At 45.7% G+C, this 17,981-nt stretch overlaps 1 protein-coding gene across 1 annotated transcript; it reads left to right on the top strand.

Annotated features, from left to right (window-relative positions):
• The first annotated feature begins 223 nt into the window (after positions 1 to 223).
• Positions 224 to 16,748, top strand: CCT3 (chaperonin containing TCP1 subunit 3). Its single transcript, XM_035009827.1, has 14 exons — positions 224 to 377; positions 2,175 to 2,236; positions 2,869 to 2,919; positions 3,013 to 3,075; positions 3,828 to 3,924; positions 8,532 to 8,649; positions 10,586 to 10,772; positions 11,659 to 11,808; positions 12,573 to 12,705; positions 12,887 to 12,968; positions 14,244 to 14,424; positions 15,431 to 15,676; positions 15,935 to 16,066; positions 16,410 to 16,748. The coding sequence occupies exons 1-14, from the start codon at positions 347 to 349 to the stop codon at positions 16,512 to 16,514; spliced, it is 1,638 nt and encodes a 545-aa protein (XP_034865718.1). The 5' UTR covers positions 224 to 346; the 3' UTR covers positions 16,515 to 16,748.
• The last annotated feature ends 1,233 nt before the right edge of the window (positions 16,749 to 17,981 follow it).

Genomic DNA, 17,981 nt, shown 5'->3' with positions numbered 1-17,981 from the left:
CAACTGCCCCAGCCTCCGCGCTTGCGCCGACCTGCGCGCCGCACGCGGCCGGGAGCGGCCGCCCTACTGCGCAAGCGCCCGCGCCCTCCCCGTTCCATCATCGCGCGCTCTCTATCTAGCTTGCCCTGCCGTTCTTGCGTAGAGGGCGGGGCTAACGAAGTCGATTGGCCGGTCTTCGTGCCGGTCAATGAGCTGGCTGCGGTGATTGGCAGCGACGCGGAGGCTAGCGGGTTTAGGTGTAAGCCCTGAGGAGGCAGCGTTTTCTGGGCTTCTTTCTGGTTCTCTGCCTCCAGAAGGTTCTGCCGGTTGCCCCAGCTCTGGGTGCCCGGCTCTGCATCGCGCCGCCATGATGGGCCATCGTCCGGTGCTCGTGCTCAGTGAGTTGGGGGAAGCAGAGGCAGTGACCCCCTTTTCGCTCCTTCCGTCCCCGGTTTGCCGTGTGGCCCCAGCCGGGTCCCGCCCTGGTCCGGCCGCGCAGGCTTCCCGTCGTCGTTCGTGTCGGAAAACCCCCTTTCCTGCTCCTCTCTGTGCCCTGAGCCCGGACCCTTGTCTCCCTGCCCCTGGCCGAGCCGCTGGTCCGCGGGCGCTCGGCACTCCCCCGCCGCCGCACCCCTGCTCGCGTGGTTTTCGGTGCGGGGCTGGAGAATGGGAAGTGGTCTGGCCTGGCCTCACCGCCGTGGCCGTGTGGCCCCGCCGGATCGCCTGGCTCGAGCGTCCCGTCCTTTTTGGGGGGGCTTAAAGTCTTTTCTCGTGCGATCGGGGAGATTGAGTGACAAGTGGGTAAGCTGCCGAAAAGGGGGTCTGCGCACAGCGAGTGGTAGCCGTGGTCACTTCTCCGTGACAGCCCCCCGGGGTCTCCCTTCAGCGACCGCCGTGCGACGAGTCCGGCTTGGATGTAACTCATCCCGCGGTGTCCTCTGCGCTGAGATCTTTCCCACTGAGTTTTCCTAAATTTCTCTCTAAGGAGGACCACCTCCATTGTCTTCCCCTGGGGTGTTCCCCCTTTTTCGAGTAACTTCTGTACCCCATCTGCAAGCCCTTGTCCCTCCCTTACCCTTTTCCGTATACAAAATGCAGTAACGCGATTTTCCTCTATTTTCCCTGTATCTAGGAAATAACTGTTCTCAGAAAAAAAAACTTCACTTAACTGGGGAAAAGCCCTGTTTGTTCTGATGAGTCTACCAGAACAGTCCATGCAGGATTTTAGTTACCGCTGCCTGAAATAGTCTAAATTCTGAGGGTTGTGAGCCTGTAGATTTGATGCAACTGGTTGAAAATTTTACTGATTTAAATTGTAGGGAATGTGTAATTTGGAGAGAGGAGGGAGATCGGCATTATGTTGGTTTGGTTACAGCTACTGACTTGTCTCCACTGGGAGGGCCCCGGGGATGAGTGGTACATTGTGAAGCCTTTTTCCGCTCTGCATTCATCCCTGGCACTGGTGGCTAGAACCCAGTAGACTCCCTGTTAACATACGTACTCAGCTCTGATGGTGGAGGGGTTATTGAGGCATTCTTATTACATCCAAGTGTGGAGTGAGTGTATCTTGCAAATTGAGGCACTCTGAGAGGGTATTCTCATTGCACAGCACCCTGGAGGGGCTCTGTCAGTAATTATGCTGGGACTGTCAGTATGATTCCCCCTACCCAGGTATGAAAATAGGAACCTCCAAACTCCTTCCTTTTTCACATAAAGCAGTGATTGATGCTTTTTTTAGGTCACCAGCCCCTTGAGAATCTGATAGCTGTAGATCCTCTTCCCAGACAAGAACGCAGTAGCTCCCCATTTTCTCATAATCTGCAGGAGTTCACCATTCCACTAAGGCTCATTCATGGACCTCAGGTTATGAATCCTTACTGTAAATATGTGAATGTTTGGTTAGTGGGAAAGCGATGACCAGGGTTCCAAAGTTGAAGTGTTAGGGATTGTTTGTATGCCAGGGGTTGACGTAAAGGAGTAGCCATAAGTACATATGTTTATTTTTTTAACAGTTTCTTAAGGTATGTTGACATGCAATAACCTACACATATTTAGAGTGTACAGTTCGATGAAGTTTGATCTTTGTTAACATCCGTGAAACCTGAGTATGTTTTTACTTTCAAAGGTCAGGGTATAAATAGTTTCTATACAATGGGCGAATCCTGATCTATTGCATTTTATTTTATCTATTTTAGGCCAGAACATGAAGCGTGAATCTGGAAGAAAAGTTCAGTCTGGAAACATCAATGCCGCCAAGGTAGTGTATCTTTTAAGTAGTTTAAAGTTTATTAGTTTGCCTCCACCTGCCTTCTCTAGTATTTTTGTATTCGTTTGCTATTAGGCAGAAGAAAAGTTTGACTTCCCTTCTTTGAGAACATTTCTCTGATGGTGGTAGGTAGAAGGATGCCCTCCCACAATGAGTTAGGCCTAATAGTTTTCTCGTATTTACTTGTGCATAATTCTATTAATGTATATTGTTTTGTAGTCTATGTGTGTTTGCCTCCCATACTACACTGAATTATTTGAGGGGAAGGACTATATTCCCGTTTGTATTCCTAGTGCCCATTGTAGGTCCTGGCTGGGTATTCAGTAAATGTCTTTTGGATGAAAGAATGAAACAGCCCTGGAGCTGATTTAGCACGGTGTGGAGGCCACTATCATGGAAAGAAATACTAATACACGGACTTGCCGTTATCTGAGTTATGGGGACCTGAAGCTCTGGAAGCCATGTTCCCTCTTTTCCTGTGAAAAACTGTTTATACGTCCACCCTGAAATCATTACAGCAGCATCTGGACACGTGGTGTCCTGTACCTAACATGTGTTCTAACGCACACATTGACACAGTCTTCTGATTGGTGGTTACATGTCTTATATCTCATTTTTGATAGACCATTGCAGATATCATCCGCACATGTTTGGGACCCAAGTCCATGATGAAGGTAGGCCGATCTCTTACTGAACTGTTTAAAGATTTTCCCTTTCTGTTATCTGGAACATGTGTAACTTAGGTATAACTTTTACTTTTGTCCTAGATGCTTTTGGACCCAATGGGAGGCATTGTGATGACCAATGATGGCAATGCCATTCTTCGAGAGGTATGACTTTTCATTTTGCTTTCTAATAATTTTATAAAGGACCCATAAAGTTACATACATGATTGTTAGTTCCTTATGACTGCTGTGGCTTTAAACAATAGAAATTTATTCACCCATAGCGTGGAGGCTAGAAGTCCAAAATCAAGGTGTCAGCAGGGTCCTACTCCTTCTGAAGGCTCTTGGAAAGAATCTTTGTTGCTTCTAGCATCCGGTGGTTGACCACAATCCTTGACATTCCTTGGCTTGTGGACTCAGTCTCCTTCTCAGTTGTTATATGCCATTCTCCTGTTGTGTCTCTTAGTATAGGGCCAGCAGTGGTTGGATGTAGGGCCTATCATAATATCTTGTATGATCTAATTTGCAGATCTTGATTACATCTGCAAAGACCCTGTTTCAAAAACATTCACATTCACAGTTTCCAGAGGGCAGGACTTCAGCTGTCCTTTTGGAAAATATAATTCAACCAGTGGGTGGGTCTCCCAGTATATAAGCTATAAAAGAGTACTGTTCTGTCTTCAAGAAACTTTAATAGTTAAGTTGGCATCTGCATTTTCCTCTAAAAAGAGGGGGACTTGGAAAGAGGATTCACTTAGATATTTTGAGGACCACTGAAAATCTTTCAAGCTGTGGTAAAACAACGGATAAGGGAGGGAATATGGAAGTAAGAAGCTCGAGAGTCAGGACTGAGGAGAGTGGGTTCCAAAGGCTTTGAGTAGTGCTGATTCTGTGGCAATCTGCATTTTCCTTTTCAGATTCAAGTCCAGCATCCAGCAGCCAAATCCATGATTGAAATTAGCCGGACGCAGGATGAAGAGGTTGGAGACGGGACCACATCAGTAATTATTCTTGGTAAGAGGAGGACAGCAGTGCTAATAAGGGAAAGTGGATTGAAACATGAAGATTTTTGTCAGAAATAACATCTCTGTCCTATTTTAAGGGAATTGTTACCAATGCACTAATTACAAATATTTAGAATAATTTATTGCTAATTTTCTGTGTATTTTTTCCAAGTGAGCATAAAACATTCGTCATAGTGTAGGAAGAACTAAAAATCTGGTTGAACAAAATACAGTGGGTTCTTGTCATTCACAGTAAGTTATATTCTAGAAAGTCACCACAAACACTGAATTAGCATACACTAAACCATTTCTACTGGGGGAAATAGGGGTTAGGCTCCAATGAGTTTCTTCACATACTCTTTAACTGATAAATATGTACCTTGTTTTATTTATTTACGGGAGGTGGGGGAGCGGGGGCAGAGGGAGAGAAACCCAAGCGGAGTTCCCTGTGGAGCCTGGAGCCTGATACAGGGCTCCATCCTACGACCCTGAGATCATGACAGAGCTGAAATCAAGAATCAGGCGCCCCTATACCTTACTTTATGTGAGTTTTGTTTTATTTATTTATTTATTTATTTTTAAGATTTTATTTATTTGAGAGAGAGAGCGCACTAGCAGGGAGGAGAGGGAGAAGCAGGCTCCCCGCTGAGCAGGGAACCTGGTGTGGGGCTCGATCCAAGGACCCTGGAATCATGACTTGAGCTGAAGGCAGATGCTTAACCGCCTGAGCCAACCAGGTGCCCCTATTTATTTATTTTTAAGTAATCTCTACTCCCAGGACACCTGGGTGGCTCAGTTGGTTAAGCGTCTGCCTTCGACTCAGGTTATGATCTCAGGGTCCTGGGATCGAGTTCCAAGTGAGGCTCCTTGCTCAGCGGGGAGCCTGCTTCTCCCTCTGCCTGCCACTCTGTGCTCTCGCGTGCACTCTCTCTTTCTGTCTCTGACAAATAAATAGAATCTTTTTAAAAAAATAAATAAATAAAAATAAAATATTCCCATCATGGGGCTCAAATTCACAACCCTAAGATCAGGAGTTACATGCTCTTCCGACTGAGCCAGCCAGGCGCCCCTTTTCTGTTTGTTTGTTTTTTTGTTTTTGTGTGTGTGTATTTGTTTTTTTAAGTTGTTATTTATTTATTAGAGTGAGAGAGCACAAGCAGGGAGGGTGGCAGGCAGAGGGGGAAGCAGGATCCCCTCCAGACAAGGAAGCCCGATGCGGGGCTTGATCCCAGGACCCTGGGATCATGACCTGAGCCAAAGGCAGACGCTCAACCATCTGAGCCACCCAGGCGCCCTTTCTGTTTGTTTGTTTCTGTTTTTTTAAAGATTTATTTATTTATTTATTTGACGCAGAGAGGCAGGCAGAGAGAGAGGGAGAAGCAGGCTCTCCACTGAGCAGGGAGCCGGACGTGGGGCTCGATCCCAGGACCCTGGGATCATGACCTGAGCCGAAGGCAGCGACTGAGCCACCCAGGCGCCCCCCCTTCTGTTTGTTTTAAAGACACCTTATGGGAGCTCCTGGCTGGCTCAGTCATTTAAGCATCAGACTCTTGGTTTCGGCTCAGGTCATGATCTCATGGGTCTTGAGATCAAGCCCTGGTCAAGCTCCATGCTGAGTAGGGAGTCTGCTTGAGATTCTCTCCTTCTCCCTCTGCCCCTCCCCCCCCACTTGCACACGTGCATGCACACGCTCTCTTTCTCTCAAATAAATAAATTTTTAAATAAAAATAAAGACACAGCATGTAATGTATGCTGCTGACTCATTGATATTGAACTCAACGGCCAGTAGCACTGTAACTCATGCCTGAAAGAAGGTTGTATAATGTCTTGTTTTCTCCGTAAGGCACATCACAGCCTTCTTGCACTTAGGAAAGCTGGCCTGTACTTTAGTGCTACACTTGGGGGCCAGTTTAAACAGTGAAATCAACAAAATGCACAAAAATGTGAAACTATACCACAAAGTATGAGAGCTGAAACAAGGCAGAACATTGCATTGGGTGACTCAAGTTTTTCATCTCTGCACCTTTGTGTGAATGACCATGAAGATGCCCCAAATGCTGATTTGGGGTTCACAAATAACATTTTAGCCAGTAGTTAAGTTGACAGATGAATCTTTTTTTTTTTTTTTTAATCATTATTCTTTTTTTTTTTTTTTTTAAGATTTTTATTTATTCATTTGACAGAGATAGACACAGCGAGAGAGGGAACACAAGCAGGGGGAGTGGGAGAGGGAGAAGCAGGCCTCCTGCAGAGTGAGGAGCCCGATGCGGGGCTCGATCCCAGGATTCTGAGATCATGACCTGAGCCAAAGGCAGACGCTTAACGACTGAGCCACCCAGGCGCCCCTTGACAGATGAATCTTGACAATGAGTCTTGACCATATAAGTTTTAATAACTGATCTTCCCATTTTCTATAGGATCATAAAGGATCACTTTTGAAAATTTGACATTGCCTTTATTTCTCTATATGTTTTAAGTTGATGGAGAAATGTTTATAATCAAGGCATTTGTTTTTTAAAATCTGATTGCAGTAACACATTGTTAAGGAAATGAACTATTTTTGTTTTTGTTTTTTTTTTAAAGATTTTATTTATTTATTAATGAGAGATAGAGAGAGAGGCAGAGGGAGAAGCAGGCTCCCCGCAGAGCAGGGAGCCCGATGTGGGACTCGATCCCAGGACCCTGGGATCAGAAATGAACTATTTTAAGGGATGCCAATTTACAATGTTGGTCCACATGCCTAAAAGTAGAGTCCATACAACAAAATTATTATATGAACTTTTAAAGTGACATATTCAGTTATTTTTAGAATGAGTTGTGTCAGATAGGTACTGGAGTCACCACCAACTAAGCACTTAGTTATTTTATTTTTGGAGAGAGCCGGGGGTGGGGGGATGGAGCCAAGGGAGAGGGAGAATTTCAAGCAGACTCCCCACTGAGCTCGGAGCAGGACTCAGGGCTCCATCCTATGGCCCTGAGATCATGACCTGAGTTGAAACCAAGAGTCGGACGCTTAACTGAGTTACCCAGGTGCCCACTAAGCACTTCTTCAGACCCAGTTCTTTTGAGGAGTGAAAATTGGGTATGGCTAGTTCTGTGCCTTGAAGAAAAACTTGGGGGATGAAAGGGAGGACAGACTTTATATGCTTTCTTACCATTTTTTGGTTGAAGATGAGCAGTAGTCATCAGAATTTTCTAGCTAATAATCTTAGTTAAATCTCCTGGAGAGATTAGGTGGGTTAAGTATCCATGAGTCTAGGTAGCTCTGAAAAAGAAAACACTGCCATTCCTAGAGCCATTTTTCTTCTAAGTTATCCTGACTGTTCTTTAGCAGGGCATACGTATTCTTTTCTAAGTGAACTTATTCCAGCATCTTTTAAAATGCTTGATTATCTTTGGAGGCACCTGGGTGGCTCAGTCAGTTCATCGTCTGACTCTTGGTTATGACTCAGGTTATGATCTCAGGGTTGTGGGATTGAGCCCCACGTCAGGCTCCACACTCAGTGCAGAGTCTGCTTGTCCCCTCCTCCCTTCTGCCTCTCCTGCCGTGCATCCACGCACTCTCTCGCTCTCTAAAAATGAATAAACAAAATCTTTGAAAAATAAATAAATGCCTGATTATCTTTTAAAATGCATGATGGTCACTTAGGAATTGGTGTGAAGTTTTGAATTCAAACATTTGAGCACATGCCAAAGAATACACTTGTGAACCTTGACACATTTGTGTACGTTTTGAAAATCAGTGTTAGTGGACAGGTAGTACAAGCAATTTGTGCAAAGGCTTTTTTTTAAACCAAAAGTACTTTTGTCTCTTAAAACTTTTTTTGGGCGCCTGGGTGGCTCAGTTGGTTAGGCGACTGCCTTCGGCTCGGGTCATGATCCTGGAGTCCCAGGATCGAGTCCCGCATCGGGCTCCCTGCTCGGCAGGGAGTCTGCTTCTCCCTCTGACCCTCCCCCTCTCATGTGCTCTCTCTCTCCTCTCATCCTCTCTCTCAAATAAATAAATAAAATTTTTAAAAAAAAACTTTTTTTTTTTTTTTTTTTTTAAAGAAACAGGCTTGTGTGTATGTGTGTATCTATGTATGTACAAATTTGTGTGTGTATTAGAAAGTAAAGACAAATTTTTTAGTACAGGGACATTTCACAAATAATCTCTCAGAGAGTAAATTTTGTAAATTTTTGTGGGTATGCTTTCAGGTATAAGGTTTTATGTGTGTTTTGTTTTGTTTCACTGCATCCTAGGTGTTGAGATAATCATAAACAAGTCCGTTTTCCTATATGCGTTTTTCCTTTTAGAGCCTTTGAAAAATAAAAATGTCTCTTTTTGTTTAGAAAACTGGTGACAAATACTGATCTTGAAAGATCAGAGATGAAAACTGTATGTTCAGTCTTTGATCACTTAAGATATATCTGATAAGGATATTTTCTTTATGAATTGCCTTGTATGAAGTGTAAAATTTGGATTACAAAAATTGGATTAACAGATAATTGGCATAGTTTTTGGGACAATCTATTTTAGGAAAAAAGTTAAGGTATTTTTAGAAGCTTCATGAAGTTGCCTTGAAATCCAGGCACTTAAAAAAAAAAAAACATTATGGCATGTGTATCTTTTTTCAGCGGGGGAGATGCTGTCCGTGGCTGAGCACTTCCTGGAGCAGCAGATGCACCCAACAGTGGTGATCAGTGCTTACCGCAAGGCTTTGGATGATATGATTAGCACCCTTAAGAAAATCAGGTATTGAGGAGATCAGAAACGTACCATCAGCTAAGGGGGGCCTGGAAGACTCGTGTGTTCTGAGCTGGTGCAGGAAGACCAAGCACATCACCAGGAGTTTATACTCTGAAGTCCTGTATGTGAGGAATAGAGGAGGAGAGCAGAAGGAACAGAGGATAATGACAAAGGATACAAAGTAGACAAAAGGAGCTGGGTTCAGTTCTTCAGAAAATCTTTTGGTTACATGCTATTTGCTTGTTTCCCTGTTAGGTGCTGCCATGGAAAATGTGTAGCAAAATAGACCTAGCTTCTCAAAAGTTTAGATTCCAGTGGGGGGAGTTAGTTGAAGAGTTAGCTAACTAATTATTCAGGACTTAATACTAAAGTGTCCTACCATCAAGTATGATTATGACTGATGCAGTCAATTCTCTAATAAAATGCTGTGGAGGGTGGTAGCCGGCAGTTTTCCATTAAAGTCAAGAGGAGGGGCGCCTGGGTGGCTCAGTCGTTAAGCGTCTGCCTTCAGCTCAGGTCATGATCCTGGGGCCCTGGGATCGAGCCCCGCATCGGACTCCCTGCTCGGTGGGCAGCCTGCTTCTCCCTCTCCCACTCCCCCTGCTTGCATTCCCTCTCTCACTGTGTATCTCTCTGTCAAATATATAAATAAAATCTTAAAAAAAAAAAAAAGTCAAGAGGAGTGGGACTGAAAATGCTGTTTGAATCCCATCTAGGAACCAGAGAACTTGCTGTTTGCTGAGTATTAATAGGGTAGTGATAGGAGTGTGGAAAGGCAGGACTTCTGACATCAGAGGATGTTAGGTCATGACAGAATACAGAATGTCTTTGATTTAAAAATGTTTAAAAATTAAAACCTATAATGTTCTACTCTGATGTGGTTGGGTCTTTGGGTACATAAGTCTCAAGTAACTTGGTGAGCTCTGTATTGTGTGCCTGTTAAGAAACAGCAAATGATAAAATCTGTCCAGCACTCTTAGGGAATGTGGTGTTTGCCTGAAATTATTTTTATGAAATAAGCTGTGTAAGAATGTAGAGCTGACCAAAGGATTTCTTGAGTTTGTGGAGCTGAATTGATAGGAAGTTTTTCTTACCAAACAATAATTGTCTAAATATCTCAGATGATACTCCTAGAACTGTTGCTTCTTTTCTAAAATCCATAATTCAACAATTATGTAATGATAGCATATTATGTGCCTTACACTGTTACATGAAAATTTGGACAAGATAAGTGTCCAAGGTCTTGTACAGCTTCATTTTTATGATTGAAGTCTTATCACATACAAATGTATGCTGTTGTTAGGAAAGACTAAACATATAACAGCACCATGTGGTACACCATGTAATAAGGTGCTGGATAGAATAGAATCAGGTGTTCAAGGATAGTACAGACTGATTATCAGGATGAGCTCTCAGAATTTGCTAGCTATGGGATAAGGTATCAAAGACAAAATGTGTTTTGACCCAAGTTATAAAAGTTGAGTTTATTTGGACGCCTGGGTGGCTCAGTCGGTGAAGTGTCTGCCTTCAGCTCAGGTCCTGATCCCAGGGTCCTGGGATCGAGTCCTGCATCAGGCTCCCTGCTCAGTGGGGAACCTGCTTCTCCCTCTGCCTGCTGCTCCCCCTGCTTGTGCTCTCTCTCTCTCTCTCTCTCTCTCAAATAAATCTTAAAAAAAAAAGTTAATTTGGTTGAAGCAGAAGGTAAAGAACACATTATTTTTCTGTAAACTCTTAAGTTTGGAGGGTTGTCAGGCACGAAAACAGATTACTCAGGGATTCGAGACACTTTCCAGGGATGGGTTAGTTGTAATCTTGTTGAAAGGCTGAGGGGGATGGACAGTTCTGCCTGTTGGCCCACTCTGGTCCCCAAGCTGTGGATGAGGGACTTCCTTGAATATCCAAGGTCTCTGCTGAGCATACTACCTGTTTCACCTTTCTCCAGTACCCCTGTTGATACCAGTAACCGAGATATGATGCTGAACATCATCAACAGCTCTATTACTACGAAAGCAATCGGTCGGTGGTCCTCGTTGGCTTGCAATATTGCCCTAGATGCTGTCAGAACTGTGCAGTTTGAGGAGAATGGTCGCAAGGAGATCGACATCAAGAAATACGCAAGGGTGGAAAAGGTAAGCTCTTTCAATGTGTGTTTGGAAGACAGCTTATTTCCTAGTATGAATCAGCTTACTTGTGGAGGACATAGGTTTATGTCTTTATAATTAGAACAATATTTGCTGCTTAGAAAACAAAAACCTGAAAAAAAAAGGGTACCAAGGGCGTATTCCCGAAATAGTTCTGTTACTTCCACTGCTCTTCCTACCCAAGGTTTACAGAAGCTAGAGAAAGGCTTATTGGTGTTTCCATGTTTGTGCGTTTGCATACGTATCTGCCACTTGGGTGAAGATATGAACAAGGGCTCCAGGCTGTCTCGCTAATAGGCCCCAGAAAGCACTCTCTGTCTCTACTCATTTAAGGTCGACAAGTAGCATTAGTAGCTTCTGGCCTATAGGTGGAGCCCCAAGCCTAAAAATTCTGTGGGAATCTTTTCCAGGAAGAGAGAATCTTTGTCACTGAATTTCTTAGAGTCTCAGCTGACTTTCAGATTGGGGTTCTGGTCCATGATTGGTGTTCCTCCTAGAGGGAAAAAAATGTGATTGCAACCTTCCTTTTTTTTTTTTTTTTTAAGATTTTACTTATTTGAGAGCGAGAATGAGAGAGAGAGCGCGCGCGTGCATGTGAGGGGGGAGGGTCAGAGGGAGAGGCAGACTCCCTGCCGAGCAGGGAACCCGATGCAGGACTCGATCCCGGGACTCCAGGATCATGACCCGAGCCGAAGGCAGTCGCTTAACCAGCTGAACCACCCAGGCGCCCCCACCATGTTTGTTTTTGACGTTCAAAGAAGAAAGCTATGTTAGAAACCTGAAATAGTGCTCATTTGGGAAAGCTGAGTGTCTAGGAAGGGAGTTGAGAAACTGGCTCCTCTTGGTTGTGGATGAAAGTGGGTCTTTTGCTCAGATACCTGGGGGCATCATCGAAGACTCGTGTGTCCTACGGGGAGTCATGATTAACAAAGATGTGACCCATCCACGAATGCGGCGTTATATCAAAAACCCTCGCATTGTGCTGCTGGATTCCTCTCTGGAATACAAGAAAGGAGAAAGCCAGGTAAGGTTCCTGCCCTCTTCCTTGAAGTTGGTGTAAGGATCTGACTGCTAATAGGGACAAGGGAAATAAGGTATGTTTATTACATTGTCTACTTTTGTGTCATTCAGTGATCTCCATATATATTTCCTGCTTCTTAAAGGAACTCTTTAACGTAGCTAGTATTGACTTGAGTTTACAGATGAGGGATCTAAAACTCAGAGAAGTTAGGTAAATTGAGGAACACAACCATATTGACCAAATCAGGATTTGAACCCAGCACTGTTGGCTTCAGTTCCACACTACCACGCCACCTCTCCTAACGCATTAGTAGGAAGTAATTGAGCTGGGAAATGCCAAAGAATTCCCAGAGGAAGGAGGTTCACCAGGCTGTTACCTGTGCATAGAATAACTGAAGCTTGTTAACACAGAGATTGGGAACAAGATGTAGTTTATTGGTGGGAAGAATTAAGACCCAGAATTACTATGCACACTGACAGGCCGGAGGTAACATTGCACTGAGGGTCAGGGACCTTAGGCCACAGTATCTACTGATTGCCTTTGACTTTGAATTCCACTTAATGTGTAATTAAATGAAGGCCTTAAGCTGGAGTGCTGGAGCTAAACTAGCTTACAGAGGGGCGGGCTCCTGGCTTCAGGCCTCTAATGGACACCTTCTGGGGTCATGAGAGGACTGGGTAGAGGAGCCTGATACTCAGGATGATCCTGAAGAGCTTCACTTGTCCAAGATTTTTGTTAAGTCCATGACTTTCTTCTCCACCACACAGACTGACATTGAGATCACAAGAGAGGAAGACTTCACGCGAATCCTCCAAATGGAAGAAGAGTACATCCAGCAGCTCTGTGAGGACATTATCCAACTGAAGCCCGATGTGGTCATCACAGAAAAGGGCATCTCAGGTAGGACTCTTCGCTTTCCATCCTCCTGTTGAGGTAGAAGAGGGTGGGTTGACCTCCCCTCCCCCACTGGCATAGACAGCATAGTAAACGTGTGATGGTTTAGGGTACATTGAGGATGGAACCAGTTCAGAACCCAGGAGTTCTGGCTTCCAGTTTGACACTTCTGCTCTTGGGTTTACAGATTTAGCTCAGCACTACCTCATGCGGGCCAATATCACAGCAATCCGCAGAGTCCGGAAGACAGACAATAATCGCATTGCTAGGTGAGTAGGCCACGTAAAAATAAGATTGTTCCTTCCCATGTGTTTCCCTTTTGGAGCTTTATAATGCAGTTACCATTTCCTGAAAAGGTTTAATACAGGACCCAGTCCATCAAGTCAGGTACAGGTGGGAATAACTTGGGTTTAGCTGTGTGCCCTCTTCAGAAATTCTCCAGTCCAACAATTATCTGCTGCAGGAGTCATTTTATACTGCTGCTAATGAGTAGTGCTCAGCTTATGCTTAGACATCTGTGGTCCCTATCTCAGGGTCTCTTATAGCCTGTTTAAACTATCTCAGAGCACAAACGGTTTCCCTGATTGGATCTTCAGCTGCTATTAATGCAACTTAAGATTGCACTCACCTTAGATGAACCATGAGAGACAATGGACTCTGAGAAACAAACAGGGTTTTAGAGGGGAGAGGGGTGGGAGGATGGGTTAGCCTGGTGATGGGTATTAAAGAGGGCACGTTCTGCATGGAGCACTGGGTGTTACACGAACAATGAATCATGGAACGCTACATCGAAAACTAATGATGCGATGTCTGGTGATTAACATAATTTAAAAAAAAGCTTTTTATCTTGAAAAAAAAAGATTGCACTCATCTTTTCTGCACTGATTCTGTGTTCACATACCATTCATTTTTAATACTAATTTTTATTTTAAAAAGTTAAGTCTATCCCAGTATCACATATCAGATCCAAGTCGAGTTTTATACTTCTGCTAGCTCTGAAATGGCTCTGAGCATACATGGGTACAAATAGTTGACTGCACACCCATGAGTGGGGAAAAAGTGACAGGTTAGTTTTGTGTTCAATGAAATTGAGTCAGACATACACTAATGTACTTACTTTCCTTCTTGCTTGACTTTTGCATTGTCTTTAGTACAGTTCTTTTACTGGCCTTGGGCTCTAATTGGGCAGTACGGGACAAATTCTATCTGGAAAGGACCATTATGTGGTACATACACATTAGATATGCCTGAGAACGCATTTGTCCAGCGTTTAGTATCCACAAAATATACTTGAATTAAACTGTACTTGGTTATAGTAGTTGCTGTAGGTATAGACACTGGCATTTATAAAGCTCTGTTAGTCTAAGGAAGCTTCACCTATATATATTTGAGAATCTAATTCTCCAGGCAGCCAAGACTTCCCGAGTTATGTAGCAGTGTTTTCCAGCAATCCACTTTTGGCCTTATCCCCAGCCACAGACCCTAGGGACTAGGAAGATGAGTAAAACTACCCTAAATCACCTGCCCCCTAATCTAATCAACAGAGCCTGTGGGGCCCGGATAGCCAGCCGGCCGGAAGAGCTGAGAGAAGATGATGTTGGGACAGGAGCAGGGGTGTTGGAAATCAAGAAAATTGGAGATGAGTACTTCACATTCATCACTGATTGCAAAGACCCCAAGGCCTGTACCATTCTCCTCCGCGGGGCCAGCAAAGAGGTTCTCTCGGTGAGTCTGCCTCAGAAGGATGACTGTGTGCACAGGTCGTTCCATTTCTTTTTTTTTTTAAAGATTTTATTTATTATTTGACAGAGAGCGAGAGCAGGAACACAAGCAGGGGGAGTGGGAGAGGGAGAAGCAGGCTTCCCGCCAAGCAGCGAGCCCGATGCGGGACTCGATCCCAGGACCCTGGGATCATGATCTGAGCCAAAGGCAGACGCTTAACGACTGAGCCACCCAGGCACCTGGTCGTTCCATTTCTTGAGAGAGGCCCAGAGACCTAAAATCATCCTGTTGCCCGTTCATAGCTATTTAATTTTTGATATGTGGCCACAAATATCTTTTTTTTTTTTTAAGGTTAAAAACCATTTTTTAGGGGCATCTGGTTGGCTCAGTCGGTAAAGCATGCAGCTCTTGATCTTGAGGTCATGAGTTCGAGCCCCACCTTGGGTATAGAGATTATATACATGCATACATAATGTAAAAAAAAAAGTCATTAAAAAAAATGTAAAATTTACCATCTTAACCGTTTTTTAAGTGTATAGTTCTGTACACATTCACATTCTTGGGCAGTAGATCTTCAGAACCTTGTCATCTTGCAAAACAGACATACCCATTGAACAGTGACTCACCATTTCCCCGGCAACCACCGCTTCCTTATTTTTTAAGTTGATGTTACAAATACCACCTATTTCTCAGGTTAAGTAACTTACCCGAAGGTGCCAGCAAGTACCTATAACACGCAGCCCCTGAAGCGCCACAGTTGGGATGGGACAGAATGGGGTAGTGCTCTGTGTAGTCTGACATCGCACCCCCGGCCCTGTCATGCACCTGTGTTTCATGTGTTTCTCCAAAGTGCAGGGCATCTGCTCTGCCCCGCAGGGGATCCAGGGACCTTTCCGATTGCCCTCCCTGATGGTTTCCCACACTTGGCAGTTAGGGAGCCCTTGAGTGCCTCTGATGTGTTCCTGAGTCATCAGGTTTCGACTTCATATTGTCCGTTTGCTTTCCCAAGGAGGTGGAACGCAACCTCCAGGACGCCATGCAGGTCTGCCGCAATGTCCTCCTCGACCCCCAGCTGGTTCCGGGAGGCGGGGCCTCTGAAATGGCGGTGGCCCACGCCTTGACAGAAAAGTCCAAGGCCATGACGGGTGTGGAGCAGTGGCCATACAGGGCTGTTGCCCAGGCCTTAGAGGTCATCCCTCGTACCCTTATCCAGAACTGTGGGGCCAGCACCATTCGTCTGCTTACCTCCCTTCGGGTGAGTTCCTTCCCGAGCTTTGCTGCTGGCGGGGTGGGGAGAGCTGCTTGGCCTAGGAGGATGGTTCACGTCTGTGTATCTGGCTCTCCTGACACCTTGTGCCTGCAGGTGTCCTCCCTCTGAACACTCACCTGTTCACTGTCATTGTCATCGCCTTTTCTCACTTCACTGTTCTTGGTTTATTACCTAACATTCCTGCCCACTTCCTTGTTCTTGGTGTTTTTTTCCTTGAACTGTTGACGCTTCTTCCGACTATAGGCCAAGCACACCCAGGAGAACTGTGAGACGTGGGGTGTAAATGGTGAGACAGGCACCTTGGTGGACATGAAGGAACTGGGCATCTGGGAACCACTGGCCGTAAAGCTGCAGACATACAAGACGGCAGTGGAGGTGAGGCTCCTGGGACCTACGCTGTGCTGCTGATTTGCACAGAACCAGAAACCAGCATGTTGGGCTCAGTCTTGAAGGGAGGGGTGTAGAAGGCAGAGTGTTCTTGGAAGGTCTCCCAAGGAATCCATCCCTCTACTTAACCTTTAGCTCGTATAGAAAGCAAGGTGACTGCATAAGATGTGTCCCTTGCTGAGGGAGAGCTGAATTTTCCCTGCCAGGCTCTGAAAAGGCAGATCTCAGATAAAATGCTAATCGTGTGGGAGGAGCTAGGTGTTCTGTTTTAAAGAAAACAAGTATCCCTCCATTGTCTGCTGGCCTCTTTGGGGCTGTGGTTTTTCCCTAGACGGCAGTTCTTCTATTGCGGATTGATGACATCGTCTCGGGCCACAAAAAGAAGGGTGATGACCAGAGCCGGCAAGGCGGGGCTCCCGATGCCGGCCAGGAGTGAGTGGAGGGCAACGCCAGCTCAAGGCACCAAGCCGGCAGAGGCTCCCTCTTCCCTGAGCCAGACTGCCAGGGGCACTGTGGATGTCTTTGTTTGGAAGGGACCGGGTTGAGGGGTAGCCTCAGCCCCTTTCTGTCCCAGCTCAGTTTGCAAAAGGCGCTGACATGTAACTCTTCTCTATTGTAAGCTTTCCATTTAATTTAGTTTGCTTCCGATGATTAAATCTAAGTCATTTGAGACGGTGGTTATGTGTTTTGCAACCTTGGGTCATGTCTCTGCTCCCTCGCAAAGAGGGAGGAGGCAGAAGACCTTGCTGGGGAGGAAGGGCGATGGGAACGAGGTGTAAGTATCTATCTCCCTAAAGGTATTTTTCAGACTTCCCAGTAGATGCTGGTTGGGAAGACTCTTGGAATTGAAAGGGTCATACTTGAAAGGTCAAAGAAGCGCGGCTTTGTACTCACGACCCAGAGAAGAGGAGGAGCCTGTCCAGACACCAGGTGTCCCAGACCCCAAGTGTCCCAGACCCTGGGTGTCCCATCAGTGGTTGTGTGGAGAGCAACACCCAGCACGCGCTAGGGCTCGGGCGTTTGTCCTAAAGAACATAAGCATGGGTTTTTTTCTGTTGTCTCCTGTCACTTTCAGAATCCCTCCTGTCTTACCTGGAGCGCTTTTCTTCCTGACTGCAGACTGTGCTCTGGCCTGCTGGCTGGTCCTGGTGGGCTCGTGTCTTGGGAGGGCCTTTCCTGCTGGCAGACATGGAAGGGTTAATTGCAGTTCGCACTTTGTTCTTATCAAGGGAGGAAAATAATGGCGGTGGGATGCTGGAGGCCAGGTGGGGCTGGCCTGTGATTTCTTCAGTATCCTTCCTCTTGGCTCCTGGGCCCTTCACGTCCCCTTGGTTCTTATGACTCACGTAGTTAGCCTTTATCTCCTCCCGACTGCAGGCCTTAGTCATGATGGGCTGAATATCAGGTGGAAGAATAATAGCACAGTGCCTGCTGCGTGATAAACACACTGGTCATTGTGCACACAGTGACTTGTCTCCACAAGGACTCTAGGATCGGTAACATCCCCCGTTTTACGTTGGGGCGTCTGGCACAGATAGGTCATGTCAAGGGCCACAAGGCTGGCGAGTGGCAGACGGGCTTCCTGTGGGTGGTTTGGCTCCCAGCAGGCTGCGCTCACTGCAGGAGGTGCGAGGGGGCTCTGGAGGCCTCTGGTCCATTTGCACCCGAGGTGCGGCGTTGGCTCAGCCCCCTCGGAGGTCCTTGCTCCTCCTCCGGTCCAAGGGGCTCTGGAGTAAGCCTGCCTGTCCTGTGCTGAGATCCCTGCCTCTATTGAATCAGTCATTCAGAGTTCTAGGACCTTAGACAAGAGGTAAGTGACTAGGTCTTGAAGTGGTGTTCGCAAAGACCCACAGGGTCTCCCGTTCGATTTCCCCCGACGTCCACTCTGGCTGCGGTTGTCCCC

Source organism: Mirounga leonina, unplaced genomic scaffold (assembly GCF_011800145.1).
Source record: "Mirounga leonina isolate KUSES-001 unplaced genomic scaffold, KU_Mleo_1.0 Mir_154, whole genome shotgun sequence".
Taxonomy (NCBI): domain Eukaryota; kingdom Metazoa; phylum Chordata; class Mammalia; order Carnivora; family Phocidae; genus Mirounga; species Mirounga leonina.
Note: the sequence above shows the minus strand (reverse complement) of the source record. Positions and strands in the feature narration are given on the sequence as shown.